The sequence below is a fragment of the Gossypium raimondii genome, chromosome 11 (genome assembly GCF_025698545.1).
Source record: "Gossypium raimondii isolate GPD5lz chromosome 11, ASM2569854v1, whole genome shotgun sequence".
NCBI classification, from domain to species: domain Eukaryota; kingdom Viridiplantae; phylum Streptophyta; class Magnoliopsida; order Malvales; family Malvaceae; genus Gossypium; species Gossypium raimondii.
Genome location: NC_068575.1, coordinates 40,124,062 through 40,147,510, shown reverse-complemented (window position 1 = coordinate 40,147,510; position 23,449 = coordinate 40,124,062). Strand labels below are relative to the sequence as shown.

Here is a 23,449-nt window from a genome sequence, read left to right as displayed (position 1 = left end):
ACAAAATGCAAAATTTTAAACTTCTCTCTTCTAACCATTTCTAATAAACAAAGACATTAAAATCTAACTAATAAAAACATTGCAAACTAGCAAATCCATAAGAAAATAAACCATTTTAGTATGGCTATAATAATCATATACAATACAACAAAATACGACCTTCAAAACATTTATCTAGTTTATACATGCCATAGTTAGAATTTAAATATTTTAAATACCGAGATAATAGATAGGGTGATGAACTTGCTGACGATCCCCGAGCTTGAAGCTTGATCTAAAGTCTATAAAACAGAGAGAGGTAACGAACAAAGTAAGCTTATATAGCTTAGTAAGTCTATAGCATAACTAAAAAAAAATAAAAGTCATATAATTTCCAAATCAAATTCACTGAAATCGTAAATAACACAAATAATTATTATATTAGCATTTGTTGTCCTTAAACCATTTTATTTATAATCAAATATATATATATACATCAAATGCATACCTCTAAATATATGTATACAGATACATCATATGCATATAACCTATCATATATATATATATACACTAAATAAACATTATAACCGAATGCATTTAACCAAACATGTATATATATATACTTATTGAATGCATTTGCGAATATATATTTATCAATTGCTTAGCAAATGCATATACCTATTGCATATATATTTAATATATGCATATACCGAATGCACATATATATATTAATAATTGCTTAGACCGAATATATATATTCTCATCAATTTAATATAACCAAAATCATATGACTGAACATTTGTATACTCATCAAATGCATGTAACTGAAAAATAGGTCGAACATTTATGTATTCATCAATTCCATATAATCAAAATCATAGATATATCAATTGCATATTCTCACATAATTTAAACAGATTCACCGGCACTTAGCCTACTAGGTTTTAAAACTCGATTCTAAGATTTTGCACGGCTTTTAGCCTGTTAGACTTATTGTCTGAAATGTATCACCGGCATTAAGCCTGCTAGACTTATAGTCTGAATAATTTCACCGACATCAAGCCTGCTAGACATAAAGTCTGAATTATTTCACTGGCAATAAACCTGATAGGCACTGAGCCTGAAAATCTCAATTCACAGAAGTTGTTACTCATGTTCGAACTATATTTGTATATACTGTCCATACATAAAAATTTAGCTCAATAATTTATAAACTATATTTTTAAACCACATAGATATATAAAGATCAAATACCAAATTCATTAAATAATTTAATTATACATCCGTACACTCACATATATATATACATATAACTTAATAAATTAAATTCTACTATTAAAATCTTATCATTTAACTTTTATCATACCTTAAGTAATATACATTTACTAATCGAATCACTTAAATACATATATATATATTTCATAACATTAAAAAAATCAATTCAAAGAAAATATATATCATACATTCTAATACCTTATAGATAATCTAAGCTAACAATTTCATACCTTTAATTCAATACAAAATTTGTACATGTATATACACACATACTGAAATTACATATACATACATAAGATTCATACCTTTAAATATATTCAAGACTTATTCATGAGTATACATATATATTACAACTCACATGTACATATATATACACATTCATACCTTTAACCAAGTCCAAGGGTTTATACATGTATATGCTTATATATATATATATATATATATATATATATATATATATATATATATATATATATATATTCGACCTTATGTATGCATATATATTATATATATAAATACCTTTGATTAAAAACAAGTATTTATACATATATATATTTTCAAACATGATACATATATATATATATATATCATTCATACTTAAACCAAATTCAATCCATATACTTTCAATTTCAGCTCATCAAAATACAATAGATATTGATGCATGTATACTGATTTAATAACCTCAAATTGCTAATGGACTTACCTCGTACGTTGAAAAGTCGAAACCAGACGATTAATCGACAACTTTAGTTTTTCCCCGATCCAACTCTGATTTCTTCGGTTCTTGATCTAATTATATTCAAAATAAGCTAGTTTAAATATAATTACATTCAATTTAATTCAAAAACACATAAATGGGTAAATTACCATTTTCCCCCTAACATTTACACTTTTTACAATTTAGTCCCTATTGGATAAAACACAAAATACACAAAATTTGTTCACAACATACAAGGGCCGAATGTGCCTATTGTTCATACAAGTCCTCACATTTCATTTATTTCACATTTTAATCCCTCAAAAATTTAATTTCACAATTTTAACTCTAATTACTCAATTTCACCAAAACTTCCAATACAAAACATATTAATCTAAAATGTATCTTTCATTATTCATCATCAAACATCACATAACACAAATGTTCATCAATGGTACAACTCAAAATATTCATCAAAATTAAAAATTCAAACATGGGTCGGATAGTATTCAAAGCAACGATCTCAAAAACGTAAAAATTATTAAAAATCGAACAAAGAACTAACCTTAATTTGAGCTCATTAATGGCCGAACCTAGCTAGGTTTTATTTTTTTTCTTGTTTCAAATTCGGCAATAGAAAGATGATGATGAATTTATTTTCTTTTTGTTTTATTTAACATATAATAACATATATATTTTTGGTTTACTATTTTAACCTTATTTAATTTAATTATAAAACATATAATACAAGGGCAATGTTGACCATTGCCACCCACTATCATCTAAATGGCCCAATTTTCATTTAAATCCCCCATTTTTAAAAGACAACAACAATTAGGTGATTTTATGATTGACCCTTAAATTTTTAATTTTACACGATTAAGTCATTTTCTTTAATCGGTCATTCAAATGATAACATTTAAACATGGAAATTTCACACAATAAAATTCACACATAATAAACTCTCTAAATAATATTAAAATATTTTTTTCTCGAATTTGTTGTCTCAAACCCACTCTGTCTGATTAGGGTCAAAATTAGGCTGTTACAAGTTTTCGGTTGGGGATGAACTTGGCACTGCTGTCGTCGAGAATAAACCCATAATTTTAGAGCCTGTTCTTGCTATACCCGCAGTTCTAGATCAGGTGGCTGCTGCTCATTGATCATGCCTATTTCTTGCTGTATAGGGGAACCACTGTCTAAATCTAGAACTACAATAACATCCTGATTTATAGGCTTGGTAATGGAGGTAGGATCAGGAGGTATAATGAGGAGGGTATTAAGAGTCTCACCTTCATTGAGAGTCTCCCCCTGAAGATGAGCTGCTATAAAGTATGGTTCATTCTCAAAAAAGGTAACATCTCGAGAGAAACATTCGGCGTAAGGTAGGTGAATAACACTTATAGCCTTTTTGTGTTGGAGAATAGCCAATGAAAGCACAAGTGTGGGCTCGAGGATCAAGTTTGGATTGATTTGGTTGGTGATTGTGGACAAAAGCTTTGCACCTAAAGTTTTTGGTTAGAAGATTGGGAACACGAAATAAAGGAAAAGCCTTTTGAAGAATATTTATAGGTGTTTAGAAATTTAAAACCTTTGATGGTAGTCGATTTATGAGATAACAGATTGTTAGGATAGCTTCTCCCCACATATATTTTGGAACCCCCATGGTGAACATTAGTGCTCAAGCCACAGCAAGGAGATGACAATTTTTTCTCTCGAAAATCTCGTTTTGTTGAGGGGTGTCAGGACAAGAACTTTGGTGTATGATACCTTGTTCAGCAAGATAAGGACTAAGAACAGAATTAAAATATTCTCTTCCATTGTCAGTATGGAGAGTATGTATCGTAGAGTTGAACTGGGTTCGAATCATTGAATGAAAGTTTTGGAAAACTTTAGGTGTTTCTAATTTTTTTTTGAGAAGGTACACCCAACAAATCCTAGTGTGGTCATCAATGAAAGTTATGAACCACCTAGCCCCAGTAATATTTTTTACTCTACTGGCTCTCCATAAGTCACTATGAATTAAAGAAAATAGTTGAGACTGGTTATTGGGTTTTAATGGGTATGGTACACGGGTGTGTTTGGATAGTTGACAGATTTCACGTTTCAAGGAATCAATACTTTTATTTCTAAATAACAGTGGAAGGTGTTTCTTCAAATACAAAAAGTACAGATGTCCTAGTCTACGGTGCCATAACATAATTGTGTCTTTCTTGGAAGTAGATAGAGCCAACCCTTCTTGTCCACTGTCTTTATTCCAAATATAGAGACCACCATCAACTTTAGCAATGCCAATCATCCTCCTCTATTTCTGTTCATGTACCACACAACCAGTTGCAGAAAATTCAGTAAAGACACTTTCATCCTTAATTAGTTTACTGATTGAAAGTAAATTGCAGGACAGGTTTGGAACATGTAACACTTCATCAAGAAAAAAAATTCTTTGTTAATTGTATATTTTCAATAGCAGCCACAGGTGAGTAAGAGCTATCAGCAATGCAAATTCGGGACTAATTATGACAGGGGGTATAGGTGCAAAACAAGGTAGAGTTACCTATCATGTGATCAGAGGCACCCGAATCGAGTATCCAAGAGGATTGGTTGTTAGATTCGAAAATACTATTGAGGGCAATATCTTGAATGGCTAGGGATCCATGAGCAATGGTAGTGCCTAGTATCTTATGGAGAGCCTCAAGTTGATTTTTGGTTAGGAGAACATTAAGAGCTTTATCTGTATCAGTAGAGGTGTTAGAGGATACTAGTACAGCCTTATTGTCCTTCTGATTTTTTCCAAGATAGCTATGTAGTTTGAAGTATTTTTCTTTTGTATGTCCTACATGGTTGCAGTGGTTGCAGAATGGCCTGGTTGAGCCTGAATCATTCCTAACACGGGGATTTTGTTGTTGTGGGTCTCTAGAGATAAAGGTCGAGTTTTCAGTGGGACGATCACTAGCAGTTGTCACAGGTTTATGTTCCTTTATATCCCCCATCATGACAAGTCAATGCTTCTCTTCTCTTCTAACTTCTGCAAATGCTTCACCAATGGTTGGTAGGGAGATTCTACCCAGAATTCGACCACGGACCTCATCAAGTTCTCAGTTTAGTCCTGCTAGAAACTTATAGAGACGTTCCTTGTTGAGATGAGTCGTAAACTTGGTGTGTTCCTCGCCTTCTCTCCAGTCTGCCTCATAGTACATGTCCAGTTCCTGCCACAAAAGTTTCAAATCATTGTAGTACTGAGGTACTTCACGTGTACCATGTCGGATATCTTTCAATTTCAGTTTGATTTCAAATACTTAGGAGGCATTTCCAAGATTCGAGTGGTTTTCTTTGATTGCATCCCACATATCTTTTACAGTTTTGAAGAAAAGGTAGGTGCAACTAATATGGCCTTCCATTGAATTAATTAACCAAGCCATTACAATCGAGTTGTTGAGTTCCCAAGTGCCATAAGTTGGGTCTATTGTAGCTGGTCGTGGGATGTCTCCATTAATATATCCTAGTTTTCCACGACCACGGTTCACCATGATGACCGATTGGGACCACTATAGGAAATTTTTTCCATCTAGTCGATGGTTAGTGATTATAAGAAAGGAATTAAGGTCCCCTTGAAGAGTTCCTTATTGCTGTTTGGAATCATTTGTGAGGTTTCTATAGTGTCACTCATGGGAAGGAATAAAACAGAATGCAAAAGAAATTAAAGATGAGGGACGTTTGGAATGAGATTAGAGATGCCAGGAAAAAATCTTAAGGCTCTGATACCATGAACAAACCTTAGAAAGAATATTGTTATTTTATTTTTAATTAGGTTATAGACTTTATAGGGAGAACTAAGTACAAATAAGAAAACAATCCCTAAAAATCAGTACTAAAAATTAGTAACTTCCTAAGAATTAGAGATTAATATTAGATCCTACAATACAAGGTAACTCCTAGGACTAAGGCAAGTATTTTGTCCTTAATCTTAGGGATTCTAACAGTATATATACATGCTGACACCCTAAGTACATGCAACAAGCCATGTATACACTAATTTCATACTCTCGAGAGTATTGAGATAGTATAGATAGGTTATACGCATAAGCATAAATTCTTAGTAATTTCAAATGGAAAACATTATACTAATTTCAAATGGAAAACATTGTACTAACCTTGTCATAAGGATAACCCAATTAATATAACCTTACATAATTACCAAGTGATTAAATGGATTAACATGGATAGGTCAAAATGTAACAAGAGAATGGTGGTAAGAAAGTCTTTATCAAAGCTATTTTGTAGGCTATCCCAACTTAATCGATGTCATTTTTTTGCTCATGATTCTCTTTGTTTGGAGATGAAGCATATTATTAGTAAATTTTGGTGGCAGAAGCATCATGGCAAGCGTGGGATTCATTCGTGTGAATAGACTCAATTATGTGATCTTAAAGAGAACGGCAGCAAGGGTTTTAGGTGTTTGTCAAATTTTATTTTGGCATTACTTGCTAAGCAAGGATGGCGACTACTTTGTTGTCTAACTTCTTTATTGTCTCGTACATTGAAAGCTAAGTATTACCCAAATTTAAATTTCTTATGAGCAAGTTTAGGATATCACCCTTTACATACCTGAAAAAGTATTTGGGCTACAAATGGGCACCTTCAAGCTGATAAATGTTGATGAGTTGGAACAATGACTCAAATCTTGGTCTAGGCTAAAGCTTGGGTGCCAGGGTCTACAGATTTGAGGATCCAAAATAATGTTAGTAACTCACACATATGATTGGTTACTGGTCTATTTTACTCAAATACAAGACTTTGGAAAGAGGATTTGATTAATAATACATTTCATGCTGATGAAGCAGAAAGAATTATATGCATTCCCTTACACGAGTTCCACATGATGATAAACTTGTATGACGAGGCGAAGCTTCAGGTGAGTATTCTGTGCAAAGTGGATACAAACTACTTTTACAAAGTATTCACACACCTATGCCTAATTACAACCAAAATACTTATACACTTTTTTACAAAAAAAACTTTGGCTCATTAATCTACCAGCTAAAATAAAGATTACAAATTGGAGAGTTTTCCAGAATTTCCTTCCTGCTTTTAATAACTTACACTACATAAGATTGGTTGGTTTAGCTACTTGTCTTAGATACTTTAATGGAGTTGAAAACTTAGAGCATGTTTTCCGTGATTACTCCATTGTAAAGGAAATATGGCAGATGTTAAATACCATTTGGCCCCAAGCAGTATCCGAGTTAGAATACAAGGATTGGTTGGCATATATTTTCTTGAATAATTCCATTTACCAGTGTAGGATAGTGGCTTGTGTAATTTAGACTACATGGACAGGTAGGATTAAAGCAGTTCATGAAGGAGATAGATAGACACCTTTCGACACAACCCACTTTATCATTACATATGTGCAGGAGTTAGATGGAATCAACCAGAAATTACATATTCAAAGGGTGGAGACTGAACGATGGAGGTTGTCGGAAAGTCCTTATGTGAATATTTATTTTGATGTTACTTTTCAAAATCATTCCAAGAGGTCATGACGGTAATTGTGATTAAAATTCAAATGGTGTAGTGTTGGGTTCCAGAATGATAATGAATGACCACATATTTTTGGCATTCGCTGCGGGGGCTCTTGCATGCTTTCATGCGGTTTAGATGGACCTGGTATTGGGATTTTTTGAGGAGATTGAGGGGGACACGCTTACTATAGTGAAAAAGCTTCATGCAATCAGGGAAGACAGATACGAATCAGTGCGTACATAAGGAGCTCAATATCGCTCGGTGAAAGTTATCAAAGTTGTTTTTTCAGACATGCACCGAAACAGGGGAACAGAGTAGCACATCTATTAGCTATAGAGGGCATAAAGAGAGGAGTATCGACTTATCTGACACAAGGGATGCCTTTTTCCGCTGCTATTGCGGTGGAAAAAGATTGGTGGTGGATGGATCTGCCAGATTAGGTTATACCGCTCGCCGATTATCTACAAGCAGTCTCTGAAATTTGTTCATCTTCAAGGGATAATAGTGATTCATATAGGCTTATCTCTTTTTTTTTTTTTTCAGATGGTTTGAAAGTAGGTTTCATGTCATTTGTTTTGGTTGGGTTGCTTTTGTTTAGCATTAAAATGTTTCAGTTTTCTAACGTACTTTACAGCTTTCCTTTATTATTTGGAAACTGTCTTTTTTTTAATAATAATAAAATTCATTTGTTCATTAAAAAAAAGAAATTAAACATGTTATAGAATAATATTATGTAATAATAAAAATCAAACATTTGTAAATGAATTGATTGGTCAATAGACTCAAGTTTGATTAACAAGTTATTAACTTATAAAAGAAAACTTCTACTCAAGAGCACCCATGGCCTAATGGATAAGGCGCTTGACTTCTAATCAAGCGATTGTGGGTTCGAGTCCCACTGGGTGTGTTCATTATTTTTTTTCCAATTCTCTTTCTCTTTCTTTTCGGTGAGACCAAGATGGTGGCAGAGCTTTAAATGGTGTGCATTGATGACGCACAGCTAGAACCAAATCACCTCTCTGCTCCACGTGACCCCCTTGTCCCATTAGCCTACTTTTTCATTACCAGACTTAAAAAGTTTAAAAGCTCCTTCACCTCTGCAACTTGTTAGCTGTTTACCAACAATGGCTTCTTCTTCGGTTCTCAGCAAGCTTCTTTTGCCCCTTTTCCTCACTCACATTGCCGTCTCGATCTCGAAAACCGAAGCTCAAGTTGAAGACACAAGGTTGAAGCTGGTGAGAGATGCTTTCGAATGGCCACTTTCAATGTCGTTTCAGGGTGACTTACACGACAATGAAGAAGGCGATGAGGAGGTAGATGATGAAGCTGAAAATGGGTATAGTGGTAGATCTTTGTTGTGGTGGAAGAGAATGAGGTATTACATTTCGTATGGGGCGCTTTCGGCTAACAGAATCCCATGTCCACCAAGGTCAGGCAGGTCTTATTATACTCACAACTGTTTCAAGGCTCATGGCCCTGTTCATCCTTATACCAGGGGATGTTCCAGGATCACTCGCTGCAGGAGATGAGGTTTTAAATTTATCCCTTTTTAGAATCTGGGTTTGTATTAGTTAATCATTATTTTGCGAAATGTGGAAGATTTGAGTGTTTTGGGATCTGGGGCTTCTTTTTGCCCTTCGTTTAGTATTTGAAGAGCATCATGTGTCATAAGGTTAAACTACTTTATGGTTATGGTAGTTATTATTATATATAGTTTTGGTCTGGAAGGGCGGGGGTGTTCATTGGCAGTCGCTATTTTATATCATATATGTGATCTCATCAACTTACCTGTAAATGCTTGAAGACCTGAATCCTGCTGTTGCGTGCTGCAACAAACGCCGCAGCTTGAAAAGGTAAACTAGTCACCAAAATTTTCCACCTTAATTTTAAATAATTATTAAATAATTCGATAATTTTTATTATTTAAAATCGTTGTTATATATTTTTCTTTATCGCCATTTGTATTAATCAAAAGTTTTTATCCACTTTTTCTTTTACGGTTTAATTTTTTTTATGAATATGATAAATTTGCAAATTAAAATCTAAATAATTTTCTTCTTCAATTTCAATACTGATGCTTAGATCATCTTGGATCTAAGATATATTCTTTACTTGTTAATAAGTATTGATCCACTGTACCGATACTAAATCGTCACTTAGAGTTTATTTTAAAAAAACTTAACATCGGAAATGAGATAAACTTTCGAATAGTTAAATAATTATTTTATAACTTTTAAATCAAAATATAAATTTATTAATAATTTAATAATTTAATAGATGAAAACTTTTTCTTTTCTTCAATGTGGTAGGATAATAATAAGATAATAAGTAGCCGAAGCTGTCCCAGCCACTTTCCAACAACTTACTGAGACAAATTTAAGTGCCATCCATGGCCATGGGGCTTGGACGAATCTCGAGGGGATGAGAATTGGCATAGGTGTTTAAAGTTTGCTAAAAGAAAGGAGGGTCAGGAAATTTCCATTGATCAAATCAAGTAAGGAAGTTGAGACTTGAGAGTGGTATTTGCTACCAATTAAGTATATAGTCAAAAATGGGTGGTAAACCCATTGCGGAGCGGGGGAGGTCAAGTTAAAATTAGATGTACTACATAACAATCGATTTAAATATATAAACAACCAGATTTTGAGAGGGTTATAGTATATGTATAGAGAGGGAAATTACAAAAATATTAAACCTTAGGGAGATCTACTTATATTTTTGGGACGACTATAATATATCAACAAAGAACTAAATTGTAAAAGAATTTAAACCTTGGGACCATGACCCTCTGGCCTCTGCTAGGCTCCACCATTGGTATAATTATAGGGATAGCATTTGTTTGTGAGATTATTCGGCATCAACCCATCAACTAAAGGACATCAAGTCAAAAGAATGAACTAAGGCCCGCTCCAGGAGTAGGATACATATTAGTTTTGGGCCTCATAAAAATGATATCTTAACCCTAACCACAAAATTGAAGAAAAAATTATTTATTATATATGTACCGTAATAATTAGACATGAAATAAATAATAATTAGTACAACCTCAGACGTAAAATTAGAATAATGAATAAAAATTATTGTAAAAAATAAGATATCTCCAAAATAAACAAAAAATATTTCTTCTCTTTTCTAAAAATAAGTCATGGGCGTAACTGGATATTGCCAAATAAACTGGTTTATTTCCAGCTTATATACATAAAAAATAACAATCTTACCAAATGTAGCATACTAGTGTCTTATTTTAAGGAGAAAAAAAAGGTGTGGTGTGGAATACACTTCTCAGTATTTTTTAAAGTGCAACAAGTACGTTACAAGTACAAATATAAGTTCGGGCAACCCCAAAGTATTAAACTATTACAGCACAAACATATTAAGAATTGCTACAAACTAGACTAAAACCAACAAACTGAAACTAACTAGACTAAAACTCCTAAACAAGATAGGATTCAGAGATCTATGCATATAATTGTGCATGATAGGTTTTAAAATCTGAGACCTGAGTCCTCCACCTTTTCCAAATAAACCAAGGCTTCATTGGCACATGTGATGATTTTGTTTTTTATGTAAAGAAAAAAGTAATTATTTAAATGAAATTACTAACCATATGAATTTTACATTAACTGAAAATTTGGTGTTATGGATTTTACTTTGAATATTTTCAGACATTTAAAATAATTATATTGTTTATATTTGATTTCATTTGTTTATACAACAATTATCAAACACTACACATTGGTGCATATTGATACAATATAATTCGAAAACTATATTCCTAAACTTTTAAGTACATCAATAATATTCATGTAATTCTAGTAATATTAGAAGTTAATAATGTATTTTTTATTTTATAATTAAATTTAAAATTTTAACATGTATTTTTTATTTAAATATTTTACTATATGTCTATTTAACTTTACTCGTTAAATCTAAAAATTTCATTAAAATGTATTAAATAATTTAATAAAATATTTATTCCTTAAATCTAAAAATTCCACTAACAATGTATTAAATAATCTAATAAAAATGTTTATTAGAAAAAACTACGTATGTTTAAAAGAGAAGGATTTATGTGTTGTTTAAAAGTTTTAGAACTAAAATAAATATGCCAAAGAAAACACTTTAAAAATACAGTCAAATGCATGCAATAATAATTCTGCTTTGAAGAAAACAAATTAGATGCTTGATGGGGTTTTCTAACCCTCACAATTCAAGATTTGAGTATTTCACTTTCCTTTTCTTCAAAAATAAATTCACAAATTCCTATTTAAATTATACTCTCTTTTTTTTACCTTCCTACCTAAACTATTTTTTCCCCTAACTTCTTACTTTCATTAGCCAGACCCTTAAGTCTGCTTTTAAAAAAAAATTTTAACTCATAAATTGGTAGCTAAACTATGTTATTTTTCTCATTTTGGCACGTACATATTTTTTTGGTCACAAGTGGATAGGGGTGAGCAAAACTCGATTTAATTCAAAAAATATAAAATAAATTCGAATTCTGATTTATTCGAATTATTCGAGTCAACTCAAATAACTCGGTTCAAGTTTTGAGTTCAAGTCGAGTTGAATTTCACAATTCAAATAACTCGAATAATTCGAATAACAGATTGTTATAAATACCCTTTTGCTCCCTATCATTTTGAAAACAAGCAAATTGGTTTCTCTCAACAAAAATTACAAAAAAAAAACAACTCAAAATAATTTTCAGATTTTTAAAATAATTTTAAATTTAAAATATTTATAAAAATTAAAATTTATATTTTTAAAAATTCTAAAATATATATAAAAAAGTTAAAATTTTAAAAAGTTCTAAAATCATATTTTTGGACCTAACTAATTCTTCAAATAGATCATACTCAAGTATCTTATTTTTTTCTTTGAAAAAATTCAAATATATATAGTTTTAAATTTATATGTTCTAACATGTAATTAGTTATACTATAACAATATTTTTATTTGACATGTTTAATTTTTTTAATTTAACTTGATTCGACTTGACTCGATTCGAAAAAATTTTAAATTGAGTTAGGATGATAAAATAGGACTCGTGAACTCGAAATTTTTTCACTTGATTCGACTCAATTCGATAAAATGCTCACCCTACAAGTGGAATCTAAACTAATTTTTCCCCAGACTACCGCTATCGTTAGTCAAACCATTAAGTTTTTTTAATAACCAATTAAAAATCGTCATGTAGTAAAAAAAAAAAGAGACAATTTGCCATTATGCCATTATAGATTAAAAAATAATTAAAGGGACTAAAGAAGCAATCATGCCATTGTTATTTAATGAGGCGACATAAATTGTAAAATTATTATATATATTATTAATAAATTAAAGTTACAAAATATATATTATAATATGTTTCACTTAATATTGAAGTAAATATATATTATAGTAATAAAAGAAATAAAGAAAGTCAAAAGCAAAACGAAACAGAAAGAAAGAAAGAAAAAGAGAAAGAAAGAAGAACGCACGGCTTAAGGGTTTCAAAGTTTCAAGTTCAATTGGTTAGTTAATTTAGTCCCCTTTTCTTGTAATCTTTATATTTTTGGAATCCCGGTGTTAAGTACTACCCGAACCATGTCGAAATTTTAGCAATTATTGAATTTTTAAGTGTTGTTAACATTGAATAATGTTAGTATTAGGGATTAAATAGATAGATTTTAAGTTAGAAATGAAAAGGATTAAATTGTAGAATGAATTGTAAATTTTGAGTAATAAGGACTAAATTGTAAAAAATTAAATTTAGGATTTAAGTAAAAATAGGAGTTAAATTTAGTTTAAAGTGGAAATTGTATGAAAATATAGAATTAACTGTGAAGAATAAAAATTAGTCTCTGTTTAGGGACTAAATTGGAATTTAGGAAAATATTGAATAAAAATTGAAATATTCAATATGAAATTGAATTGTGTTGTATTGATGAATTTTAATTGTTTTAATTCTGTAGCTAACATCGTGCTAGAATCCTCAACTAAAAAGGGGAAAGATGAAGTTGACGTGGAATAACTCAGAATTCCTGGTTTGTATTTCTATAATCCGAAACTAGTTATTAATTGTTGTATTTTTGATTTAATGCATATGGTAAGTGTTGAGATGAGTATTTGGCACTTTAATGCATAGGATTGGAAGAGTTCAGAGATTTTTTCGACTTCGAGTCGATGAGGCACTGGGTGCCAATTTACTTTGGTTTAACCGATGAGACAGTGGCTGTCAAATTTATATAGAGCTAGGCACAGTTATTACTTCAGATTTATCCGATGAGGCACTGAGTGACAAACTGGTGTGTTGGTTGGATCTATGTATCCGTCTGAGTCCGAGTCGTGTTAATAGGGGTAATTAAATAAAATAGTATTATGATTGATATTGGATGATATTGTATGTGAATGAAAATGGGATAGTGAATTGAAACATGAAAATGAGACACATGAATTACATATTCATGAATTGGATATGGATTGAATAATATTATGGTTTAAATGATATATATATATATATTAATTTGTGAAAACTATTATATAGTAAGTGATGAGATTTGAGAATGGTATGAAATGATGTATTTATGAATTGAATATTGAATGGCTAATGTCATTGTATGAATAAATGTAGTCTTAAATATTCAGATGTGCTTATAATTAAAATATGCATATTATATTATCTTGTCTTTAAATATTCGGATTATAGAAATACCACTGAGTTTTACTCAACGTACGGTTTTGTTTTCCGTGCGCAGATTAGATACTTCAATTTTGATCACCGATTCAGCATCCAACAACGCTCCCAAACTCAAACGTGGTGATAATTACTCTTTTGTGTCGGCATGTACTTAGGGTGTCTAAATAATAGTTATTTTGTGGATTGAATGTAAATGACATTATAAGTTTAATATTGGTAGGTTTTATACATATAAATATGTGTTTGTTTTTGAAGCCATATTATGGCATGGTAAATTGAACTAAATCTAGATAGGTGCATGTGAATTTAAATCTATGTTTAAGTGCTCATGAACTAGGCAAATTGATTTGGATTTGGTATGTTTATAATTTGGATTAAAATGATGATTTGATGACTTGTTTTGATGATATGAAATGTTTGAGAATCTTGCCTGTTTGATTGATAAACTTCGGTAAAGCTTTGAAACCCTATTTCGGCGACGGATATGGGTTACGGGTGTTACATTTTGACTGATTTTTGATCCAACTGATTGCTCCAATCTGGTTTTGAAAACACTACTTTTGATCAATGAAGAAACTTTTTTAATCCTGCCAGGTTAAACAAGTAGACAGTAAAGCTCAAAAACAAATTTAATTGCCAAATTCAAACGTTGGTAACATTGGCAAACATTATAAAAGAATAAAAAAGAAAATTAGAATAAAAATAAAGAAAGAGAAATAATGTAAAGGAAAATAAAAGAATTAAAAAATATTTTTTAAAGGTTATATGACATGGCAATCTATTATTGGTTGGATTTTTTTTAACAAATATAACATTTTGGTGCAAAATGAGCATCGGAAAAATAGTTTAGGTACCACTTGAGACCAAAAAAATTTGAGGTACCAACTTGGGAAAAAGAGTATTGTTTAGGTACAAATTTGTGGGTTAAACCTTTTTTTTAAATAGACTTAATGGTTTGGCTAATTAAGATATCAAGTTAGAGAAATAATAATAATTTAGATATCACTTGTGGTAAAAAAAATTAAGTATCAAGATAAAAAATAACATAATTTAAGTATCAATTTGTGGATTAATCCTCATTTACTATATATTTTGAAAGAATGAAAAAGAGAAGACAAGCTATGGGGCAAGTGAGAAAGAAGAAAAGAAAATAATATTGAGATGAAAGGATAAAAGAAAATAAAAAGTAAAAATACTAAATTCTAAAATATAGTAACTTTTTATTGACGTCTAAAGAGTAATCTTATTATAGTGATATTCCTTTCTAAATCAATGCAAAAAAACAGAAATGAGGAGGTGGTAGCCTTTTGCTAATTTTTCATAGTCAGTCTCTCATATTTTATTAGGCTTATAATTTAGTCATAAATTCATTTTAAGCTGAATTAAGATAATCCAAACAAGCAACTTGATATTTAGATGCCTAATGAAAAACAATGGAGGGTTAATTCCATTTATGGTCCTTGTAATATAATCCAATTTAGTGATTATTCTTGTTTCATTTTTGGGTTGTCGCTATATTATGGTAAGTTTAGCATTATTTTTAAGAAGCATCATTACTAGACATATGGTTTTAAGCTTTTCAAAAAAAACATTACTTTATAAAAAAAGCTTTTTAGCCAAAAGTAGAGTTTCAACTTTTGCTTAAAAAGTGTTCTTTCTTTCATTTGCTTGTGGGTTTAGAGTTTGTTGGGAGTGGGCTTTTGGGCTTTTACCACGCATCTTTTCTCCTTCATTTATGAACGGTAGATATTGAAAAATATAATCTGGCCACCAAAAGACATCAACTACCCAGTAATCATAATTTGGTGAAGTAACTGAAAAGTAGGAAAATTGCAGTTCACGTTGGTGTACTGTCTGTCTTTCCATGAAAATGTAATGTATGTCCAAACCCCTTTCATCACTCTAGGTTTTGACAAGTAGTTCATCCATAATGCCTGGTTGGTGGACTCCCCCACCACTTTCTCTTTCCACCCAACAATTTGTAAATTTGGTGTCCATTTGGGATTGTACTAATTTATTTATGCATCCACTCAACCTTAATATTTGACTTCCACCCATTTTTCTTTATCCAGCTACACATCTTAACCCCAAGAAATCAGTATTTTAATTATAGTAAATAAAATATTGATAGCTTTAATTCCATGCAATAAAATAATCAAGTTTTAGAAATGAAACTTAAAGGGTTGGTTTGACTAATTAATACATGCAGCTAGTGCCCAAAGCATTTACATTTTAAATACATATGGCATTTTGACTGACAAAATTATGTATTATGAGAGTTGAATCAGAGTGAGTTGATATATTAATAATTAGTTGACATGACAATGGCATCCATTCAAATACAACCAATTTTATGAAAATGCATATTTTTTTAGATAACTACATGTATGACCTAAGCTGTCTAAAATAGGTAGTGTCGTAGTGTGGTGAAATTAATCGTCTTAATTATTTTTCAATTTAACCAAATAAAAATAATGAATTGAAAAATATTTTAATAAAATAAATGAACAAAATTAGGAGCTAAATTAAAAGGATAAATTATATTAGTAGTCATCTAATTATGGATTTTTTTGTCACCCAAGTATGTAAAATTATAAAATAGTCTCAATTATTTAATTTCGTCCTTTTTTTTGTCACTGAACTATATTGATTTTTTGAATGTTTCTATTTTTATGTTAGTCAACTGATAACAAAAAAAATAAAATTAAATAATTGAGTGATGATTTTGTAACTTTTTAAAAAAGTTAATAGATAAATAAAAAAACATTGGGCATAAAACGGCGACCAAACTTAGTGGGCACTTACGAAAGAATGGTGGCAAGTAAACTTGAATGGTTAAACTAATGTCACTTACCTCAACAGTGAACTTTCAACGAACCTAAGCTTCATTTTAAAAAAAGAAAAAAGAAAAGTTATCGTCCAACTTCAGCAGCAGCGAATTGAGCTTGACTGGTCCAAAGCCTTTTTAAACGTGGGGAATTTTGAACCTGTCTTGTTCTTTCGCTCCTCTGAATAGTTTTTACTTGCCCAGTTGAGTTGAAGTCTAAACCACTAATGACCTTGCAACTTGCAATTAGTTTAAAACCCAACTTGATTTTCTTACATATATCTCAAGGGACAAGAATCCCCATGACTGGTGGATCAAATTCACTTATGTGGGTTCAATAACATCAACATAAATGATGGGAGGCACTTGACTATACAAGTTACTAAGGAGACTAAAGACAACTTCTTTTTCATTAATGATAGGAAATATGAAGTAATGGTTAGATGGTGACAGGAAGGAGTAAGTAGTGAAGCTATTGGTCCGTTTTTAAATATCTCAAAACTTGAGAAAGCAGCCGGAGGTTACCCCCAAGATGGTCAAAAGTAAAGAAAGCAGCCTTGAATGTCCTCTGGGCAGCTAGGGAAGCCAAGATTCCATGAACAATTAAGGGTTGGAATTGCTTGAGCTGAATTAGGTGGGGTCCCCACTATAAGAGGCTGCACATTTAATTGATGGATTGACTGACTGGTAGAACACTTAAAACCGCACTTGGTGCATTGCACGGGTGCAATTTGTTTTTGTTGCTTTGCCCCTGGTCCTGGTGGGCTATAATTTAGTCCTTCGTTTTTTGGACCGTCGAGGTTGATTAGGCGCACTCGCACCGTCCGTCCGCTTCAGCTACGGTTCGATGTATGTTTTGGACTAATCTAAGAACCCGACAAAATCTCACGATTTCACCATTTTTCTTCTGTTTCTACTTCCCAGGAAAATTGACGTTTCGGCGGCGTCTCAGATATTTTTTTGGTGGGGAGGGGTTTAGCTTTGTTGATTAATTTGATGTTAATTTGGAGCCCCTAAACCAGTTTTCATGCCTAAAGTGGATTATGTTGTTCTAAAATAAGCAAGTTATACATGAATATTTGTAAATATTTTATTCCTTCTTTCTAAACTAGAAGGTGAAGTTAAAGATTAGATTAAAGTTTCAGCAACAAGTTTAACCACTTTTCTATAAATTTAAATATTCAAGGTAAATATAAGACGGGGCATAATCAGGTAAGGTGAGCTTTGGCTCTATGTACAATTCTTTTTGGCAAACTCAATTATAATTATTCAATGTGATTTGCCGAAACTATTTTTTTGATAAATAAAAATTTAGTTGTCGACTAAAAAAAGAAAAAAAATTGGAGTCGCCACTTGACCTTTTTTTTTATTAGGTGTGATCGGATCACCTCTTAACTCGATCATTTTAATAAATATTTAAATTTACTAAAACAATAATTTTTGGTCTATAAAATCCAGAAAATGAGCTCGGGAGTCGGGTTACACACGAGAAAGGATTAGCACCCTCGATGCGCCCAAAATTGGCACCTAACTGATTATTTAATGTCTTAATGTTGAGTATTGAAAAATCGAAAAGAAAAAATATGACCCTTTTTGAAAACTTGTATAAATCAAAATGTATGCTGAGGTCTTCTTATTTCGGGAGACAAACTGTCACACCCAACAAGTTAGGATGTGCTATTTCACGTCCTTGAAAATGAGCTTGTCTTTTTATATATATATTTTAAAAAAACTCATGTAGTGAAGTTTAAAGAGGATATTCAATTGTTTAAGACGGATGAAAAATCGCGGCTCAATACATTAGGGCACAATTTCTCAAAATTCCAAATATTGAATACTGCTTTTATTTTTTTGAAAAATTCTCGTCTCGAGAAATCAACATGTCATGTCCAATACATTAGGACACAACGTATCAAATTCCCGAGAGTGAGCTTTTTGTTTATATGTTTTGATTAAAGAATATTCTCGATTATTTAGATTCGACGAAGAAAATTGGAACCCAATACGTTAGGGCTTAATCTTCTTGAAGATTCCAAATGCCGAGTATTTACGTTGTTTACGAATAAAACGATTTTAATGCTCGAATAAAATGTAATCCCCATTTTTTTTAAAATGACGGAATGACAATGTAACGCGAAATGATAATTCATAAGTCAAAATATACACTAATGAATACAAATAATCAAATAATATGAACAAGCAACACAATATGCGTAATAGCAATCGTCTCACATCATACAACATTCAAAAATTAAATGAATTATTAACCAATTTTTAAAGATACACTACATAAATAATAATATTTAGATGAATTTTGAAGCAAATGTTATGAAAATTAAGGTACATAATAATATACATATGTTAATTTAAATAAGTAATGAATAGAGATTGAAAAACTTCATAGAATAGTATATATAATAGTACGTATAAAAGGTTGAAATAAATGAAGTGTATAATGGAGTATTTTAAAAAATAAATTATATACTGAAATAGGTGGAAGTAATATAATAACATGTATCGGTGATTTATTATGTATATATGCACGATAAGAAATAATTTGATATAAATTGTACATGTATAAAAATATTAAAAGAATATTATTGTATAAATACTTAAATATAAAATACATAAAATGGGTTTAAAATTTATAAAGATAAAACCACAAAAGTATATATTATGTTGAGTTAATAAAATAACACCTTATAAAATTATAATAATAACATAAGTAAAACTCAAGATGAATATATATAATAAGATAATGTATATAAAATAAATAAATGAAAATATAACCGAATATATCACTAATAGTAACAATATAAAATGTTTAATAAATTAATAAAAAAACAAATGTTAAAAAAAAAGGGGTTACATCGCAATTGAATCTAAATTAACAAGAAAAGAATAGAATTGTAAACAAGATGAGGGGTTAAAGTGCAATCTACGGATTACATGGGGGCAGATTGGGAATATTTCCCCGCCCCCAAAACGCTGCGCTTCCTTCTGGACCACAATAGAATAAAAACAAAATGCGAGGTAAGAAAATAAAAAAATAAAAGGGAAAATGGAACCTATTCTGAATACACTGCTAATGCGGAGGGACTAGAGGGACAAATAACCCAACAATCAGAAACGCGCGGATCCTTCCCTCGGGTCGAGTCACCGCGCGGGTCTCATCCTTTAACGACGACATTTTGAAACCATTGCATTGGCATTAAACGACGCCGTTTCTTACGTTGTTTACAAGCTAAAAAAAAAAGCAAACCCTAAAATCTCAGCAGCCTATTCTTATTTTGAAGAAAACCTGAAGCAAAGAAATAGCCCCCATGCGCCGCTTCAACATCGGAGCCCCCAACCATCTGATTTCAATCGGAACCAACAAGGGATTCGACGGCGGGCTTAACCAGGTACGGGTTCTACCCCCTCTTCTTTTTATCATTTCATATATGTATACGTGACAGTGAAGAAAAGATCGGAGAAAATAAAATAGAAAAAAAAACAAAACAAAACAAACTTCCAGATTTACCTTAAAAAAATCTTTGATTTCTTTCTTTTTTTGTATTTCAATCTGTCTCTCAAAAAAATACAAAGGGCTCCCTATTAGTTCTTATAGCCGAACATTCAAAAAATGCCCATAAAAAAATACAATCTTTTTCTTTTTTTGCTGCATTGTTTTCATCCTATTTGCAGGTATGGTGTACGGAGGCGGTGGACGTGGCGTGTACGGAGGCCAGCTTGAGGCGCGTGGGGGCGCTACACGCGCGGGAAGGGTGCGGAGGCTGTTAGGGTTTCTGGCTTCTGTTTTTGTATTGGGTCGCGTTGGGCCATTAGGTTTTGGTTTATTTGGGCTATTGAGCCCGTTGTTTGTAAATGGACACTTAAAAATGGACTACTGTTATATATATATATTATATTAGTTTATTATTTGTGTTTGGGCCGGGCGAATATTGGGCATTACATAATTATTTTGTCTTTTTGTTGAGTAATATTTTTCTCGTATCATATTAAGGGAAACGCAAGAGATATTTATACATGTTCCTACTGTTATTGTTACAGCTCACAATATGACCCACTATATTGTCTATGTCTTGGGGCCGATGGCACTGACATTTCCTGTCTCTGGTGTTGACATTCCTTTGGCATCCTCTAACTTATTGGATGCGTGTCTCTGGAGCACGCGGTCCTTTTTTATCTTGGGACTGACACCTCCAACGAGTCTCGTACCTGTTCGTTACAAGCAAGGGTCCCTTGCGAGCTCTCCCCGCGACCTATCTTTGCGAACATCTAGCATCCCAGCGGGGTCCCCAGCCAGCTAACTTTACGGGGTCCTCAGTGAACTATCTTTATGGTGAACATTCTTCTTCCGGGTCGGGTTTATCCTGGTCAGAAACTCAGACCCTATTAGGTCATTTGGGCTGGTGGTTACTAAATCCTAACAATCCAGTCCCCCCTTAGTGGGCCTAAGGAACGTTATAAAGTGGCGGACCTTAGGTCCATTTTGAACACAACTTTTTGGGTACGTCGCGAGCCACGGTGTATAGCCTTACCGTGTGAACCTAAGTATTGGGTGTGTGCATCTGACCGTTGAGAGATGAATCGTTTCTTCTTGCTCGCATCTTGGTCGTTGATTCATTTTTGGCCATCCGAACGATTTAAGAAACTTCTCTTTAAAAAGGGGTCTCTGGTGGGTTAGGTTTCTTCACTGTTTGGTATTTTCTACAAGTTGGAATTTAGGTAATTCTCACAAATATTTTCTGCTTCTTAGTTTCGATTTCTGTGTTTTTTTACTCAAATCATGGTGAAGATGAAAAGAGGCCACAACCAACTCATCTCGGTCAGTCCAGTTCTAGTCATTGTAACTGAAAAGTCTTATGTCTGCACCACCACACCGGATGAAATAGAACAGGCTTTGGCTGTGTGAGGAATAAAGCTCCCCCACTTTGCCTATGAATTTTCCATCCCTTCGTGGTCGCACCGAGTGTGCGAGGCAATAAATGATAACTTCATTCTCCCGTTACATGCCATAGATTTAACACCCCTAACCCATATCCGTCGCTGAACAGGTTTACAGAGCATTACCAGAATAAACAGATCAAATACAAACATTTCATATTATTTAACATTCATGTCAGGTATTATTCATAAATTCCATTATATGAGCCCTCAAGGCCCAAAACACACATTAGAAACAAGTTACGACTAAACCGAGTACTTAAAGAATTTTTCACAAAATCTCAAAATTTTTCCAAGGTGCAGGAGACACACGCCCGTTTGGTCAGGCCGTGTGGCTCACACGACCAAGAGACACGTTCGTTTCTCAAGCCGTATGGGTATTCGAAATAGGGCACACCGTCGTGTCCCAACCCGTGTGCATACCCGTGTAACTCTCTAACTTGGGTCACACGGCCAAGCTACACACTCGGGTGCTAGGCCCTGTAAACATGAAAATTTATATTAAATAGGTGCAGAGGTCACACGGCCAAGCCACAAGCCCTTGCGCTACAATTTTGCGAGTTCTTTTTTATCTTGACTTTTCTATTTACCCTATAGCGTGTGAATTATAGGGGTCATCCATGTTTCTTCTTGGGTCATACAGAGTACTTAGGGGCATTGTATCTTGGCATTTCCTTGTGTTTGAGTAGGATTTTTTCTCAATGGTGATGGAGGATGCTAACTTTGATAGAGCATTTGTGCTGTGACTTTGTCGAACCCCACCAACAATTGGGTCACTATTGCATGACATTATTTTAGGATTGCTTCTTTTACCTTGTACTCGTCATGTATTTACTTCGCTACTAGCTGGGAGTTCGTGTGTATGGTCAGGTCCCTACTGCCCAACTAACACGCAAATTGTAGCCCAAAGATCAGTGCTTTATATTCGGTGGTGTTGTTCAATGTTTGGAATCCAAACGATAGTCCATATTACCATTGGTTTCCCTCTAGGTCTATGATGAACGCGTATGCCCCCAATCCTATTTTAGCTGTAGAGCCGTCGATGTAAACTAACCAACCTTTCGGGTTGTCTATTGTGCGCATAATTCTTGGAGGCGTGTTTACTATTGGCGGTGTTCAACAATGAAAAGTAAATTTTTGTTCGCATATCACACTATCTCTGCGAGATATTTTACTATTTGATGCATCAAATTACAACCCATGTTACCTGTTATGTCCTCGCTTCTTTCAAACGAGCACTCTACTATGAAGTCGACTAGTACCTGCCATTTTATTGTCGTTCACGGGGTGAAATCTATCCTGAACTCTACGAGTTCGATGCTCCACTTTGTTATCCTCCCTAAGGTGTCTGCTTTGGTGATCACTTCCTTCATTGGTTAGTCAGTGACTATAACGATTGGGTAGGCCTGAAAGGACGGACGTAGCTTACGAGTTGTAATTATTTAAGCATAAATTTATTTTTCTATTTTTGTGTACTTGAGCTTGTCGTGCTGAACCACCTTGCTGAAATAGTATACCA

The 23,449-nt window shown here is 32.6% G+C and overlaps 1 protein-coding gene, 1 long non-coding RNA gene and 1 other non-coding gene across 3 annotated transcripts; 2 read left to right on the top strand and 1 right to left on the bottom strand.

The window, feature by feature from the left end:
* Positions 1–98: 98 nt before the first annotated feature.
* Positions 99–8,076, bottom strand: LOC128034678 (uncharacterized). The gene is made up of 4 exons (XR_008190819.1): positions 6,773–8,076; positions 6,557–6,663; positions 1,958–2,043; positions 99–281 (listed from the first exon to the last, which is right to left on the bottom strand). It is a non-coding gene; the product is annotated as an uncharacterized LOC128034678 (long non-coding RNA).
* Positions 8,077–8,308: 232 nt separating this feature from the next.
* Positions 8,309–8,381, top strand: TRNAR-UCU (transfer RNA arginine (anticodon UCU)). The gene has a single exon. It is a non-coding gene; the product is annotated as a tRNA-Arg (tRNA).
* A 113-nt stretch (positions 8,382–8,494) lies between these two features.
* LOC105803921 (protein RALF-like 34) lies at positions 8,495–9,403 on the top strand. Its single transcript, XM_052623389.1, has one exon. It carries the CDS (start codon positions 8,599–8,601, stop codon positions 9,001–9,003), a length of 405 nt encoding a protein of 134 aa, XP_052479349.1. The 5' UTR covers positions 8,495–8,598; the 3' UTR covers positions 9,004–9,403.
* The last annotated feature ends 14,046 nt before the right edge of the window (positions 9,404–23,449 follow it).